Raw genomic sequence first — 16,495 nt, forward strand, 5'->3', positions numbered from 1 at the left:
GGACTACTCTTAGCTCCACCTCCTTCCTCGGCCCCGCCTCCGTCTGGCTCCTCCCCTCAGCAGCGTCCGGTCCGGCCCGGCCCAGACAGCCGAGCTAGTGGAGTAGGCGCCGCTGCGTAGCCGGGATCCTACCGGAGGCGCGCGGCGCGAGCCCGTGACAGAACCATGGCGGGCGAGGAAGACCGCGGAGATGGGGACCCGGTATCAGCGGTGACCGTGCGGGTGCAGTACTTGGAGGACACCGACCCCTTCGCATGTGCCAACTTCCCGGAGCCGCGCCGAGCCCCCACCTGTAGCCTGGACGGGGCGCTGCCCCTGAGTGCGCAGATACCCGCGCTGCATCGCCTGTTGGCGGCGCCGCTGAAGGTGAGGGGGCCTAAAGAAAGGTTGGGGGCGATCAAAGGTTCATGGTCGGCGCCATGAAAGCCTTTGGGAGGTACCCCTCGGGGAGAGGCGGGAGTGGGTGCGTTCCTGCGGGAAAGTCTTGGGCTGGGGACCTACGGTCCAAGCTGCCTCGCTTTCGCGGGACGCCTCTCAAGTTGAGGGAAGCTCAAGAAGGGAGGTGGGAGCTTGTTGTCTGCGCCACTTTGGCTGCCCCCTCAAAGTGAGGCCCATCTGGGGAGGTGTTCGGGGTCCATTCGCTGCCTGTCTGCTTGGGTAACCGATCTGGATAAGGTGACGGTAGATGTTTGGGTGGTAGCGGACAAGGAGTTCGGAGCTGGGGAAGGACCAGCTTCCACCTGCTTCAGGTGAGGTGGGGCGGGACCAGGAGGAGGGGCGGACCGGGGCGGGCCACTGGGGGTGGCAAAAGCTTCGAGCGGTTTCTGTTGGCTGGATTGGGTCCTGCCCCATAGAGCGTTGCCCCTGTAGGTGGGGGCCTGGGTAGGGACTGAGAGTAGAAGAGAGACTTCACGGGGTGAGGGGAGTCCCCGGGAAGCGACCTGGCCCGGGACACGCAGAGAGCCAGTGGCTGCACTGGTGGAAAAGCCCTTTGAGTCACGGTCCCCACCATCCCGTACTCCAGCCTCCACCAGCCCACGGCTAGAAGGGAGGGGGCGAGCCCGGCTAATTTTAAACCGCCGGCCTGCCCTAGTTTGCCTGCGTACCAGAGCCGACTAGCGCACAGTGCTGGGAGAGGCCCTTTTCCAGATGGTTGGCCCTACCTCCCCTCCGGCTCCCTGAGCTCAGCCCCCCGCAGGCAGCCCTTTCCGGCGCTCTGGGTTTCCGGGCCAGGACTCTGGGAGGTGCGCTACCACCCCCCAGGGTTCCCCGCGGCCAGTCCTCACCGAGTGGCGAGAAAAAGGAGAGGGAGTTGGTGGGGGTGCCCTCCCTTGCTCTCAGCCTTAGCTGGGGGGCGAATTGCGCAAACTTGCCCCCTGGGCCCGGGGTCTCCCCTGGAATGTGCCCCGGGCGCCGGGCCCCCAGCCTGCATTCCTTGCTCTGCAGGCCCGCCCCGCCTCTGAGCGCGGGCGGGAGAGTTGGTGAGATTATTGGCCCCGGGGAGCGGCCCGTGTCCGGGCAGAGCCCGAGCTTCAAGGCCACGGCTTGAAGGTTGCAGTACACTGCCCACTTTAGAATTTTGATGCAACCCTTTTTGTGCTGCCCTGTTCAAAGGGGGAAACTGAGGTGCACCTGGAAGAAGCACATCCAGCCGAGGCCACTTTCAATTCAGGATAGGCACTGGAGAGAGAGGGCTGCTAAACTGAGGCCAGATTCCTGCCTTCAGGCTCATGAAACTCTTGAAATAAGGTGCTGAAATAAGCCTGGAGCATTACAGAGAACATAGTATTCCTTCTACTGCTACTCTAGGGCAGGATTTAGCCCTAACACGCCTCTTCCCAATTAGGGGCAGATTTAGGAGGTCAGGGACAGGAAGAAACCACCCCTTACTTCCTCTCATTTAGGGACCCATCTCCCTACTGCACCAGGTGTTCTGCCCTCTGTTCTGTGCTCCCTAGCTAAGGACACCCCTGAGCTCAGATTGAGAATGTGTTAAGTACCCCCCAGCGTAGACATTCCTGGGCTCCTCACTTTTAGGATATTCCACTTGGTGTACCTGAGGACACAGGCAGGATATGCTGGTGGGCACACTGGGTTACTACTGTGCCTGTAGCCAGGACTTCCTGGGGCTGGCAGTTCTGCCAGGAATGGTCAGATACACTGTGATGTGTTCATCCCAAATATAAACTGTGACCACAGCCCCAGAATAGAAGGCTGAAGGAAGAAGGGCTGAGAATAGGGTAGGGGGAGGAACATCAGAGAGCTGAGAGAAGGGGAGCAGGGCTCCTCCTTGCAGGAAATGTCAACAGCTGGTTCCTCCCCGAGTCCTATAAGGGTGTGCCCCAGGGGCACAGACACGACTCAAACCTGCCTAGATAGCCCTATAGAGAGGAAAGGTGGCCCAGAAACCCAGGCATTCCCATTCTAGGCTGAGAGCAGAAATAAGCGGGAGGGGGTCTCTACTTACTCAATGCTTTATCCTCTGTACATTTGTCTAGTAGGGGAACAGGACACAGCCAAGTGGACATCTACCCTCCCATTCTGGGCACTGACTGTCATCCCTGCAGACCCTGGGAAAGCACAAAGGCCCAGCCCACTTTCTCTCTGGGGCTCCACCCCATGCACCCCATTGGGCTGGGCCCAGCCACTAGAGTTCCCCTGGGGGCTTCCTTTTTAAACTGTTTAGAGCTTTCAGATCTGAGAAGGCCTTGCTCATTTCCTCCTAGTCTAGGAGGAAGCTCCTAGCCACAGCCTCTGACTCATCTCCTGGCCTTGGGAAGGGGGCCGGTGGAAGGGGGTGGAGAGGGTCCTGGCAATGCCTTGGGCCATGCCTGGTGTCCCCAGGGGAATTTAGAAGTATCTGTCTTCCCTCTGTTGCAAGCCTCTCCCAGTCCAGGGACCTGCTTCTGCCCAGAGGAGACCTGGCCCTCTGGCCCTGCATTTTATCTCTTTACCCAGAGTTCTGCTACCTTTTGCTCTTCTGGGCAATGCCTCAGGAGCCCCTCTCGGACACCTATAAACCCTGCCACATCTGAGATAGCACTGACTTCTCCGTGGACTCTGGGCAGAGAGACCCAAATGCTGCTCGGTCCCTGATGCAAAGGCCAGAGGAGCCCCCTACTTCTAGCAGCAGGGATAACCCTAGAAAACTTTCTGTCACCAGTAACTCTGTTTCCCCAGCTGTGGCTAAACATTAGAGAAGGACAGGGGTGGCACTGTCCTGGAATATTTCCTGACCTTGCACCATCCCTACTCCAGCCCCAGTTTACCCCTCAGGAGCAGTTGTTGCAAGGGGGCTAAAGTGTGAACCTGACCTGCTTGGACAGGGACCAACTGGAGGGGTCCCAGAGGATTCTTAAGGGTAAGATGAGGTGATCTGGTGATGAATTGAGCCATTTATTCTCCTGATATGGAGGTCTTTGGGGGATACTAGAAGATTGGGATGTGGGCATGGATCATGGCCTTCTTCCAGCTTTTCCTGGGACCACCATGTCCAATTTACTGGTCATTCTGGGGTAGGGAGCCTGGGCTGCAGCCTGGTGAGCAACCTCAGGACTTAGATCCTTGCAGATTTAGGCACTGTTACCTTAGTGTGTATGATGTGTGTGTGTTCACTGGTGTTCCTTTGCTTGCTACAAATTTGAGGACCAGTTTGGGGTATTTGCAGAGTCCAGAAAGCTGAGGGGTGGTCTTTCGCCCTTGACAACACTACAGTCTCCAACCCTCCCTCCACCTCCCCTCCAGGGTTTCCTGGAGCACTTCCAAAGTCCATCCATTCAAGATCTAGCCTCAGTTAGCCCTGGTTCCAATCCTGGTTGTGCAGCCTAGGGCATATTCACTGAGGTTCTGAGCTTTGGTTTCCTCACCTATAAAAGGATTATCAGGAGAAGGGGGCTTGGCAGGCTCAGTTGGAAGAGCATGTGACTCTTGATCTCAGGGTCATGAATTGGAGCCCCATGGTGAGTGCAGAGATTACTTAAGTAAATAAAAGTTAAAAAAAAAAATTGTCTGGGACACCTGGATTGCTTAGTCAGTTAAGCACCCAACTCTTTTTTTTTCCTAAGTGTGTATTTATTTTTGAGAGAAAGAGACACACACACAGAGACAGAGCATGAGCAGGGGAGGGGCAGAGAGAGAGGGAGACACAGTTTGAAGCAGGCTCCAGGCTCTGAGCTAGCTCAGAGCCTGACATGGGTCTTGAATTCACAAATCACGAGATCATGACCTGAGCTGAAGTCGATGCTTACCCGACTGAGCCACCCAGGTGCCCCAGGCATCTGCCTCTTGATTTGGCTCAGGTCATGATCTCACAATTCCTGATCTAGCCCTGTGTCAGGCTCTGTGCTGACAGTGGAGCCTACTTAGGATTCTCCCTCTCCTCTCTGCCACTCCCCTACATGTGCCTGTGCTCACACATGTGCACACGTGCACTCCCTCTCTCTCAAAATAAATAAATAAACATTAAAAAAAGGATTATCAGGAGATTCAAACAACTAGGCAAGCTGGTATGTGACACAGAGGAGGCATAACTAATATGGATTTCCCTCCTCAAGGCCCATCCATAGTGTCTCATCTAGGAAGTCATGGTCTAATTGGAAACCCAAGATAACAGGAGAAGGAGGGTTGTTAGAGCACAGGGTCTCTCTCGTGTTTAAAATTTATTTATTTATTTATTTATTTATTTATTTCATTAGTTATTATTTAAGCGATCTCTATACCCAACATGGGGCTCAAATCATGACCCTGAAATCTAGAGTTCCTCCGATTGAGCCAGCCAGGTGCCCCAAGGGTCTTGTGTTTATAGGAAAGCAGAAGAAAAAAGCAACAAAATCATTTCCTAAAATAGGAGTCCTTCAGCATATAATCCTGCCCTCTTCTCCATCTTCTTTCCCTGCCCCTGGCGTGACCATTCTTGACTGATTTGCAGTTATGAAAAATACTGGGGAGTAGACACCATGGTCTCCTCAGTTTGGCCCTGCATTTAAAATCATATGTAACAAGTTGGTTTCGGCTGCCAGAAAAGCTTGAGCCCAGAGAACCAAGAAAAATTGGGCTGGATGCTGAAGGGAGGGTCTGAGCCTGGGAAGAATGGAGAGGACTCCACTCTAAGACACAGAGAAGCATGAAAGACAAGAGCCAGGAGGGAGTTAAGGATATGAGCCCATGCTGGCCCTGTGCTGACCCTAAGCGCTGTCAGCAGGGACCAGGGTTCAGGCTTACTCTAGCCTGGCCCAGCCCCAGGGTGTGAGAAACAAGTACCAGAGGTTTGGCTCTCAGAAGGGTGACCCGAGGAAGGGGGCAGGGGTGTGAGGGACAAGCACCATCCAGCTGACAGGAAGTCTCTGTTCTTTGCTATCCTAGCCTATCACCCCCCATCTCTACCCAGGACAGGCAACTAGGTTAGGGGAGAGGGGCACCAACCTGGAGGCTCTGGGCTGGCTGTTACCTCTGGACTTCTTCCTAGAAATGGGGCCCTGGAAGAATAAGACAAAGTGGCTAGGGAGGCCACTGCTGCCACCATGGAGGGAAAGGGTTTAAATATGCTCATCTGAGGAGGCTGGGTGATAGAGCTCTTGGCCTTCAGGACTCCACCCCAAATAGATGCAAGTATCCTGGAAGGAGAGGGCCATTCTTTGCTTACTTGGGATTATAGCATGTAAGTGTGCTTGCAGGAGGGGAAGACATCCTGCTTGATCCGAGCTTTCTGTACGTGTGCTTCTTGGGCTTGTGCTCCTCCAGAGCGTGTATGTGCGCGCGCACACACACACACACACACACCAGATCGTAAACCTGGGTGTGGAAGTACATACCAGGTATAATATAATCACCCTCCAGTGTTTACCTTTATGGCACTCTGCCCCTCTCCTTTCTTAGCACTCATGGCAGTTGTGCTTCTATATTTATTTGTGGTATTTTTTTATTTTTTTTAAACGTTTATTTATTTTTGAGACAGAGAGAGACAGAGCATGAACGGGGGAGGGTCAGAGAGAGAGGAAGACACAGAATCCGAAGCAGGCTCCAGGCTCTGAGCTGTCAGCACAGAGCCAGACGTGGGGCTCGAACTCACAGACCACGAGATCATGACCTGAGCCAAAGTCGGACGCTTAACCGACTGAGCCACCCAGGTGCCCCTGTGGTCTTTTTTTTTTTTTTAATGTTTATTTATTTATTTTGAGAGAGATAGCACAAGCATGGGGAAGGGACAGAGAGGGGGAGAGAGAGAATCCCAAGTAGGCTTCCCACTGTCAGTGCAGAGCCTGATGGGGGCTCAATCCCACAAACCATGAGATCATGACCTGAGCTGAAATCAAATTGGACACTTAACCAACTGAGCCACCCAGGCAGCCACTTGTGGCCTTTTTCTGAGGTAAGGCTGCTGGCCCTCCCCAGCTGGGCTCCCCACTATGTCTTCAGCACCTAAAATCAGCCTGGTTCACGAATGTTTGCATGAATGAGCTATTCCATATATGTGTGACTTGGGGGATCCCTGAAGGGGTTTGTTTCTCTGGGGCTGTGCCAGGCTGTGTGGATATGTTTCTCTAGGGTCCTAGAATCCTCTAGTCCAAGGTGGAAGGAGATGCAGCTATGCCTGGATGGGGGTGGAGTGGGTAGGCTGCTGAGTCACCATGTGGGAAGAGGGATCAGGAGGAATGTGGGGCTGCCCTCAGCTGAGCTGGCCGAAGATAAAGTACCCCAGGCCTGGGGCCTTGCCGCCCCATCTCAGGCCTGTTCCCACTAGGCCCTGGAGAAGATGACTCTGCTCTCAGGGAGGGGAGAGAGGCCAGGCCCGCCCAAGGCGCCCAAGGGAGGGCAGGCAGCCAGGCAGGAAGTGGGACAGAGAACAGGCTGGAGTGTTTGTCCTATGTCCCATGTCCCAGGCAAGGCGGGGGTGGGGGGAGTGGGGGAAGGAGAGGGGGTGTCACCCAAGGGCCTCACAGGCTGAACTGCCAGGAAGGAGCTAGGTCAGTCTCTCAGACATGAGCAGAGTATAAAGCAGAAACGGGTAGGGGTAGGAGCTGGGCTCCCTTTCTCCCAGGGGACCAACAGCAGCTGTAAGTCCTTGGACTGGGCCCAGAGCAGGGCAGTGCTGACAGAACAGTGGGACAGATGTTGGGACTGACTTTCCCAGTAAGATGGAAACCAGAAAATACTCTGCTTCTCCAGAGGTGGGCTCTCCCTGGGCCATAGGAACCCAAGGAGCAGGGCCACTCAATACAAGGGGACTTTGCTGAGCCCTGCATACTGGCTCTGTGCTATGGGGGAAGTGTCTGGGAGAGGCACAGTGCTGCCCTCAGACTCTCAGGAGTCACTTCTCTACAGGTACTTCTCAAGAGGCCAAGTGTCATGCCTGGTGGTAGTAGAGGCGAGCTGGGCCGGGGGCATGATAGAGATACTTGGGAAGCACACACACGGATAGAATGTGTGCCTCGTACAATGCAGGTTTCAGGGACCTGCTACAGACTGATAGAGTCAGACCCTAAAACCTAGTTTTTAACAGGCCCCTTGGAGGCCTCTGAGGTCTAGCTCACTTGGGGCAGGGCAAAGACCCTGAGGCCTGAAGGGACTGATAGCCTATGGATTACTCACTGTTCCTCGCTGTCTAAATTCAGGGAGACACACATACCACACACACACACACACACACACACACACACACACACACACACTCCTTCCAGCTGGGTTTGCACCAATATTCTTAACACTTTCTCCCTGGGCTTGAACGCTTTGTGGATGCAGCTTATCACCCGCAGGGCTGTGAACTTCCTTGAAGGCAGGAACTTCCTCCCATATTCCATTCCCTTTCCTTATTCATGTTCATGAGCTCAACATGTTTAGTGAGCACTTACTGTGAGCCATAGGGCTGTGCTAGGCTCTGCAGATATAGCATGGGGCAAGACAGACATGCTGCCTGAATCCAGAGATCTCATGGTTAGTGGGGAAGGAGACTAGTGTCTAGGATATTATAATGCTGTATGGAAGGCCTCACACATGGGGTGGAACGGGTTGCATAGCACTGGCTTCAGGAGTTCAGGAAAGTGTTCCAAAAAAGCATTACCTAATCTGAAACATGCAGAATGGTAGGTGTTAGCCAGAAGACATAGCACATTCAAAGGGCAAGAAAGCCTGGCACCTGAGGTAGATGGGCTTCATGCACGGTAGGCCCATGAGAAATGACTGCTGAAGGAATGCATGGCTGCAGCATACACCCTGTGGTATGCCGCTCTGCTGGCTCTCTGAGTGGAAGTAGAAGGTCATGGGGTCTCCATACATATCTCTACCACCTCTTTCCCAGCCCTGACAACTATTCCCTTTGCCCCCAGCTGGAGGACTGTGCTCTACAAGTGTCTCCCTCTGGATACTACCTGGACCCTGAGCTTTCTCTGGAAGAGCAGCGGGAGATGCTGGAGGGCTTCTATGAAGAGATCAGGTCAGAGCTCATGGGACCAGGAAGGCAAGGCTGGCCCCTACCCTTGCCTCCACCAGGGGCTGGCTCAGGTGTCAGCAGCCAAGACACCTGATCTCTAGCCTAGGCTGAGAGTCACCTCCTGCCACGCCACCCCACACGACTGTGCCAGGGGAATCCCTGGCCAGTGTTACCTGATGCCTGGGATGGGGGGGGGGGGTGGGACGTGTGTGATCTCCCACATACCTGAGATACCTATGTTTGCACAAACCCTCCTGTTGAGGAGAAGGGAGTTGGGCCAGGAGTGGCATGTGGGGTGGTGTTTAGCTGCCTTGGTGTGGGGGGCAGGGACCCTGAGGAATGGCCTGAAAACTGCTGACTAGGCTGCTTAATTCCAGCAAAGGGCGAAAGCCTACACTTATCCTGCGTACTCAACTCTCCGTGAGGGTCACTGCCATCTTGGGTGAGTGTATAAGGACATTAGTGTCCAAGAATGCCCCTCCCCAGCGCTGCTGGCTCAGTTTCTTTCAGGCCTGTGCTGGACAGTGGACAAAGCACATGGGAGACAGGATGTGTGGCCCCTTCCCACTCCTATCCTGACCTCTCCTTTCAGGGTCAGGGCTGATGTTGCAACTAAACCGGATTGGGGGTTGCCCAGAGTCAGGGAGTGGAGGAGGAGGTAGGGGGCTCAGGCACTAGAATATTCTTTGGTGGGGGGTTGTGTCCCCTTGAGGTTTCCATGCCCACCTACCCCTTGCAGAAAAGTTGTATGGCTCCAGTGGCCCTGAGCTCCGCCGTTCCCTCTTCTCACTAAAGCAGATCTTCCAGGTGAGGCCCAGAAGTGGGCTGGGGGTGGGTGTCCAGCCTGAGCCCTGCTTAAATTTCCCCATGGTGCCCCCAGGAGGACAAGGACCTGGTGCCTGAATTTGTACACTCAGAGGGGCTTAGTTGCCTGATCCGTGTGGGTGCTGCTGCCGACCACAACTACCAGACCTACATCCTCCGAGGTAAGTCCAACTCCTCCCCCATGACCCCTGCCTTCAGTGACCCCTTACTGACCTCTTCTTGTCTCTGTGTCCCCAGCACTAGGCCAGCTGATGCTTTTTGTGGATGGGATGCTAGGGGTGGTGGCCCACAGCGAGACTGTACAGTGGCTGTACACACTGTGTGCCAGCATGGTAAGTGGCCCTCCACACAGCCATGCACCCTTTTCCCACTGCCTCTCTCTGGACCTCAGTCTCCTATTCTGCAAAGTGGGCTGGAATTGAATGAGTCTGAGGCTCGTCTAAGTCTAGAACGTACTCCAACACCTGGTTCTGGGGCCAGGGACTTTCTGCCTAGACTCTCCTCTTTAAGTCCAGCCCCAGAAGCCCTTACCCCTCCCCACCAGGAGCTGATACAAGTCTGGCCCAAGCCCCACTCATATGTGGTGACCCCTCCCCCTAGTCCCGCTTGGTGGTGAAGACAGCCCTGAAGCTGCTGCTGGTGTTTGTGGAATACTCTGAGAACAATGCACCGCTGCTTATCCATGCTGTCAGTTCTGTGGCCAGCTCTACAGGTGAGAGACTGTTCCTTCTCCCCCCTCAACCCCCACTCAGAGCCCTCTCTCCTACCTGTCCCCGCATGACTGCTCCCCTTTCTGTGTCAGGCTGTCTTCCTTGGGCCAATCTGGTGTCCATCCTGGAGGAGAAGAATGGCGCTGACCCTGAGTTGTTGGTGTACACAGTCACCCTCATCAACAAGGTGGGTATGGCCGAATAGGGGGGAACCAGGTGCCAATTCTGGGCCCCTTAGGTTCCTGACTTCCAGTCTCCACCAGCCTTAGCCTTGCCCTCCCATCCCCACCCTCTAGACACTGGCAGCACTCCCGGACCAGGACACCTTCTATGATGTGACAGATGCACTGGAGCAGCAAGGCATGGAGGCCCTGGTCCAGCGCCATTTGGGCACCTCGGGTACTGATGTGGACCTGCGCACACAGCTTGTGCTCTATGAGGTGGGCTGGGTCACCTGGGCACAACTGGCGGGGAAGAAGGAGGTGCAGTTCGCCAGCGGCTCACATCTGGGTCTACCTCCACTAGAATGCCCTGCGGTTGGAGGATGGGGACATCGATGAAGCCGCTGCAGGTGGAAGGCGGGAACGCAGAAAGCCCTCTTCAGAGGAGGGCAAGAGGAGCCGCCGATCTCTAGAAGGCGGGAGCTGCCCTTTGCGCTCCACGGAGCCTGGGTAAGATAGAACTTGCCCTAGCACTTGGGGAGGTGTGTATCTGCCTGCAGTGGCCTTGTCTGTTGATAAGCCCCGCCTCCAGCCCCACAGGCCCTGTCTCTAGCCGCGCAGGCCCCGCCTCACAGACAGGCCCCACCTCCAGCCCCTCAGACCTGGCCTCAACGGTAACCTCCACCTACTCCACTGGCCCTGCCCTGTCGACAAGCTTGAACTCCAGCCTCGTGGGCCCTGCTTCTGGCCTCCTTACCTCGGTGAACCTCTTTCCTGCCATCTCTGTGGGGCCATCAGCCGACAGCTCCAGCGAGAGGAGCATCTATAAGTAAGTAGGAAGATAGTGGAGGCCACCCCTAGAGTCCTCTCTCCAGCTGTCCCTCCACTGAGCCCCTCCACAGGCCCTCCGCCTCCTCTGTCCAAACTCCTCTGCCCAAACGCATGCTTTCTCTTTCTTTCCAGACTTCACCAAACTGCTCCTGTTTGGTAAGTGACTGCTGGGGAGTGGGGTTCAGCCCTGACTGGACCTCTTACTCCTCCTGCTTGTCTCCTCATCTCTTTCTGGCATTCTGCCTGTCTTTGCTCTTTGTCATCTATCTCCTTGCCCCCCTTCTTTATTTCTCTGTCACTGTCTCTTGACTCTCTTGTTCTTTGTCTCTTACTATGCCCTGTCCTGCTTCATGTCAGTCTGTCCCCTCCATTTCCAGTTTCTTCATGTCCTGTGACCCCCACCCCTCCTCTTTCCACTGGGGCTGGGAAGGAACCCCTGATATTACTGCCCAGCTGTGTGTGGGTACAAGCAACTGGGCTTTGGAGTGGAGCAAGCACCATAATTACCATCTCTTCCTCTCATCCCCCCTACCCAGGGCCCCTGAGAGCCCACCTGACTCTCAGTCCCCTACTGAGCAGGCAGTGCTGGAGTAAGTACAGAGGCCAGCCTGCCAGGCCTGCCATTTGCTCAGGGCTTCAGCATTGCTTCCCCCAGCGGGGGTTCCATGTGCCTCATGCAGCCAGAGCTGGGGGACTCTCAGGCCCATCCTCTCCCATACATAGCCCTCCTTTGTTACCCAAGGACCAAGCACTGGGAAGCAGTTCACTGGGGTCATAGTGTTCAATAGTGACACCTTAACGAGTTTCAACCAGAAATGAAGATACGGACTCCCAATCTGGAGCCCATTCTTCCATGTCCTCAGCCCAGGAATAGGGAAGGGGGCTAGGATCTAGGGTGCTGTGTGATATAGGGGTGGAGGAGCAACCTAGGGCTGAGGGAAGAAGGGCAGGGACTGAAGGCCAACAAAGGCTAGAGGGGCTGAAAAATAGACACTGGATCACATTCATTATTCCAACATAAATTGAATGCCTGTTGTGGTAGCTCACTCAGTAAAGCATGGGACTCTTGAGCTGAATGCTTGTTTCCCAGGCCCTTTTCTAGACATGGGTCATAGCTCTCAGAAGCTACCAGACATGGGACAGCCTGGTGTGCCCATTGGAACAGCTATCCCCTTCCCCTGCTCTAAGTGTCTAGAATCAGACAGTGAATGTGAACAGCAGCAAGGTTGCAAGTTAGCTGTTAAGTAGAACTTCTCCCCATATGTTGACCTGGGAATGCTGGGTTGGCAGTGACCCTCCCCAGATGTGGAGGAATGAACAGGGGCTGCCTTGGGAGGGCAAGTCCTGGGTCTGCTCAGCGCATGGACTGTTCTCTGTATGTCTGTGTGTGCCTGCAATTTGGGGCAGTGCCCAGGGGCCCAGCAAGGCATGTACACCACCCTGGGCTGGGGTGTGTCAGACACCCTCACTGACAAGTACCTCCCCTCAGAGCCCGGTTCCTGGAGAATGTGGCAGCAGCAGAAACAGAGAAGCAGGCTGCACTGGCCCAGGGCCGAGCAGAGACACTGGCTGAGGCCATGCCTGATGAGGCTGATGGACACCCAGGTGAGTAGGTGGGTGGGCAGAATCCACTCATGTTGCCCTATTGCTCCAGAGGGCGTGACACTGACAGCTGCTTCTCTTCTCTAGATACCCGGGAACTATGGGGCTCCCCAGAACCAGGCCCTGCACCCAGAACACCCCAGAGCCCTGCCCCCCGAAGTCTGCTCCGGGCCCAGCGGAGCCTTGAGCCAGAGCCCAAGGAGCCACTGGCCCCACCAAGCCCCAAGGCTGAGCCCATTCAGGAATTCCCTATCCGTGTACCTAAGCTCTGCATTGGAGACCTGGACTTCTCAGATTTGGGGGAGGATGAAGACGAGGACATGCTGAACATGGAGGCTGTGGAGGCTGGGAAAGGGGTCCCACCCCCACCGCCCCCACTGCCTGTGCTCTCTGGAGGTGGCCCACCTCCTCCACCCCCACCTCCCCCACCCATCAAAGGCTCACTCCCACCACCTCCACCTCCCACCACTCCCCTTCCTCCCTCAGCACCCGATGGTTTAGCCCTCCCCACCAAGAGGAAGACAGTAAAACTCTTCTGGCGGGAGCTAAAGCTGGCTGGGGGTCATGAAGGCTCTGGGAGCCGCTTTGGGCCCTGCCCCACACTGTGGGCCTCACTGGAACCTGTCTCGGTGGACACAGCCCGGCTGGAACACTTGTTTGAGTCCCGTGCCAAAGATGTGCTGCCTTCCAAGGTAAACCCACCCTCATCTGCAAGGTAACCCCAGCGGAAAGAGGAGGGAATCAGAACTGAAGGGTCTGAACTGCCAGGGACAGCCACTCATTTCCCACATGGGGAAACCAAGGCAAAGAAAGGCATTGAGTCTTGTCAGAGGTTTCTCAACAAGGAACCAGCAGAGCCTAGCCCTAACTAGAATCTAAGCTCATCCCAAGGCCTTACATATCCCAGATCCCTGGTTGTGGGGTGCCCCCACCATCTGGCTATTTAGAGGGGCTATTTAGAGTGCCCTTGTAGATTGTTGCCCCAGCTAGTCCCTTTCCCAATCTTACACTGCCCTCTTGCCAACTTTAAAGAAAGCTGGTGAGGGCCGCCGGACAATGACCACAGTGCTGGACCCCAAGCGCAGCAACGCTATCAACATTGGCCTAACCACCCTGCCACCTGTGCATGTCATTAAGGCTGCCCTGCTCAACTTTGATGAGTTTGCTGTCAGCAAGGATGGCATTGAGGTAGGGATACCAGCTAAGGGTGTGACAGGGAGGTGCGAGGTCTGGCCCTCTCCTTTGGTCAGTGGGCATTTCCTGTCCCTCCCAATGGTGGGCATGGGCTTAGCATTTCTATAGAGCAGTTCCCCAGGCCCTGGGGATACCCCAAATGACCAAATGACCTAGGGATGAGTCAAGACCAACATCTGAGGCCTCAGGCCAGCACTGAGGGGACTTTGTGTGGGGTGGTGGTTGCATCCTCAGAAACTGCTGACTATGATGCCCACGGAAGAGGAGCGGCAGAAGATTGAGGAGGCCCAGCTGGCCAATCCTGACATACCCCTGGGCCCAGCTGAGAATTTCCTGATGACCCTTGCCTCCATTGGGGGCCTGGCCGCACGTCTACAACTCTGGGCCTTCAAGCTGGACTATGACAGCATGGAACGGGTACTTAGGTCATGGCATGTGGCAGGAAGTGGGGCAGGTGAGCACAAGGACCAGGTAGTTTGAGAGTCCTTTGTCTCCCACTCCAGGAAATTGCAGAGCCGCTATTTGACCTGAAAGTGGGCATGGAACAGCTGGTGCAAAATGCCACCTTCCGCTGTATCCTGGCCACCCTGTTGGCTGTGGGCAACTTCCTCAACGGTTCCCAGGTTAGTGGGAGTGCATGAGGGCTGGGGGCCAGGGCTCTGGAGCCTGCTAGGCCCAGGCTCAGATGGGGTCCTTTCAGAGCAGCGGCTTTGAGCTGAGCTACCTGGAGAAGGTGTCAGAGGTGAAGGACACAGTGCGCCGACAGTCACTGCTGCACCATCTCTGTTCCTTGGTTCTCCAGACCCGGCCTGATTCCTCTGACCTCTACTCAGAAATACCCGCCCTGACGCGCTGTGCCAAGGTTAGCACCAGCCAGAGGCTTGACTAAGACCAGCCATGGCAAAAGGGAGTGCTGCTTTCTGGGGCTGGCTTTTCCTCCGTGTTCGGGCTACTGTGCCAGAGTGTGCTCAGCTACAGGTGTTGTGTGGGCTGTATCCTCTGCCAGAAACATTCTTTCCTCTATTGGCCTGGCTACACCTACTGTCTGTGGGTCTTCATTTAGCCACCACTTCCCTCAAGAGAGCTTTTCCATTCCCCATTAGATCAAATGGACTTGTCTCTTTCCTGGATTAGACTGTGAGCTTTTGGAGGGCAGGCGGAGGCTTTTTGGCTCTCTATATCTCTAGGGACCAGATTGGCTGGCCTGACAGAGGCAGCCTCAGGTGGTGCCTGTCTTTGGGGGGACAACATGCATACCCCCTGCCTTTCCAGGTGGACTTTGAGCAGCTGACTGAGAACCTGGGGCAGCTGGAGCGTCGGAGCCGGGCAGCTGAGGAGAGTCTACGGAACTTGGCCAAACACGAGCTGGCCCCAGCCCTACGTGCCCGCCTCACCCACTTCCTGGCCCAGTGTGGCCGCCGTGTTGCCATGCTGCGGGTAGTACACCGCCGTGTCTGCAACAGGTGGGGACATGGGCAGAGGGCAGGACTGCTATCACCATCCCTCACACCCTAAGCAGGACTCACCATCCCTCCCCACCCCAACCTGCCTAGGTTCCATGCCTTCCTGTTATACCTGGGGTACACGGCCCAGGCAGCCCGGGAAGTGCGCATCATGCAGTTCTGCCACACGCTGCGTGAGTTTGCACTGGAGTATCGGACTTGCCGGGAACGGGTGCTACAGCAGCAGCAAAAGCGGGCCACGTACCGTGAGCGCAACAAGACACGGGGCCGCATGATCACTGAGGTAGGTACCTTTTCCAGGTTTGGACTGCCACCCCCGTGGTTTCCTTCCCCTGCGCCCAGCTCACCCTTCTCCCCTCTACAGACAGAAAAGTTCTCAGGTGTGGCTGGGGAAGTCCCCAGCAACCCATCTGTCCCAGTGGCCGTGGGCAGTGGGCCAGGGCGGGGTGATGCTGACAGTCACGCCAGCATGAAGAGTCTGCTGACCAGCAAGCCGGAGGACACCACACATGGCCGCCGCAGCAGAGGTGGGACCTATGGCCACTGGGGGCAATGGGCTTTGGGGTCACCTTATCCTGACTTCTCTATCTGGCCTCTCTCAGGAATGGTCCAGAGCACCTCCCCAGTCATGCCTACAGCAATGGGGCCCTCCACTGCACCCCCAGAAGAACCCCCAGTCTCCAATTTACCCAGTGACACTTCAGATGAGATCATGGACCTGCTGGTACAGTCAGTGACCAAGAGCAGTCCTCGTGCCTTAGCTGCTCGGGAGCGCAAGCGGTCCCGTGGCAACCGCAAGTCTTGTGAGTACTCCCCAAACGCCCACTACCCGCCTTAACCACATCAACCCTCTCTAACTCTGCTCTGTTCCTGCAGTGAGACGGACGTTGAAGAGCGGGCTCGGAGAGGACCTGGTGCAGGCACTGGGACTGAGCAAGGGTCCTGGCCTGGAGGTGTGAAGGTACTGCCTCTAGAGCATGGACGGGCCTCAGCCTGCAATGTAAGAGACTAGAGAATGAGGAGGAATCAAAGCAGAATTCTGGGCCTTTTCTCAACCCTAAGGCCACTGTGTGCCCAGTGGACAGTGCCTTGAGCAGTATTAGCTGTGTGTGCCTGTATGCAATTGTGTGTTTGTGTGTGTATATGTACTTGTATGAGCTCCCTGAATGCATGGAGTATAATAAAGTTTTCCTAGCCAATCCAAGACTCTCTTCCTTCTTTGAAGGTACCACACTCAGTCTGTAGCAGGAGGCTAATATCAAACGACTGGCTCTTCCTGTCTCG

The 16,495-nt window shown here is 55.6% G+C and overlaps 1 protein-coding gene across 2 annotated transcripts; it reads left to right on the top strand.

The window, feature by feature from the left end:
* The first annotated feature begins 71 nt into the window (after positions 1 to 71).
* Positions 72 to 16,415, top strand: FHOD1 (formin homology 2 domain containing 1). 2 transcript variants are annotated; one of them, XM_030297208.1, is made up of 24 exons: positions 72 to 366; positions 8,322 to 8,428; positions 8,803 to 8,867; positions 9,165 to 9,232; positions 9,306 to 9,411; positions 9,488 to 9,582; positions 9,851 to 9,962; positions 10,053 to 10,147; positions 10,257 to 10,400; positions 10,486 to 10,631; positions 10,714 to 10,950; positions 11,085 to 11,108; positions 11,489 to 11,542; positions 12,442 to 12,557; positions 12,642 to 13,246; positions 13,587 to 13,742; positions 13,983 to 14,165; positions 14,252 to 14,371; positions 14,449 to 14,610; positions 15,021 to 15,211; positions 15,302 to 15,494; positions 15,576 to 15,738; positions 15,814 to 16,014; positions 16,088 to 16,415. In XM_030297208.1, the coding sequence occupies exons 1-24, from the start codon at positions 166 to 168 to the stop codon at positions 16,168 to 16,170; spliced, it is 3,627 nt and encodes a 1,208-aa protein (XP_030153068.1). In that variant the 5' UTR covers positions 72 to 165; the 3' UTR covers positions 16,171 to 16,415. The 2 variants fall into 2 exon arrangements, with proteins under 2 accessions (XP_030153068.1, XP_030153069.1); XM_030297209.1 differs by lacking the exons at positions 11,085 to 11,108; positions 11,489 to 11,542.
* Positions 16,416 to 16,495: the final 80 nt, after the last annotated feature.

This window comes from Lynx canadensis, chromosome E2 (assembly GCF_007474595.2).
Source record: "Lynx canadensis isolate LIC74 chromosome E2, mLynCan4.pri.v2, whole genome shotgun sequence".
Taxonomy (NCBI): domain Eukaryota; kingdom Metazoa; phylum Chordata; class Mammalia; order Carnivora; family Felidae; genus Lynx; species Lynx canadensis.

Coding starts and splice junctions, on each gene's coding strand:
- FHOD1 (XM_030297208.1), top strand. CDS start 166: ATGGCGGGCGAGGAAGACCGCGGAGATGGGGACCCGGTATCAGCGGTG. Junction 9,963..10,052: donor TTCTGTGGCCAGCTCTACAG/GTGAGAGACTGT, acceptor TTTCTGTGTCAG/GCTGTCTTCCTTGGGCCAAT. Junction 11,543..12,441: donor ACTGAGCAGGCAGTGCTGGA/GTAAGTACAGAG, acceptor ACCTCCCCTCAG/AGCCCGGTTCCTGGAGAATG.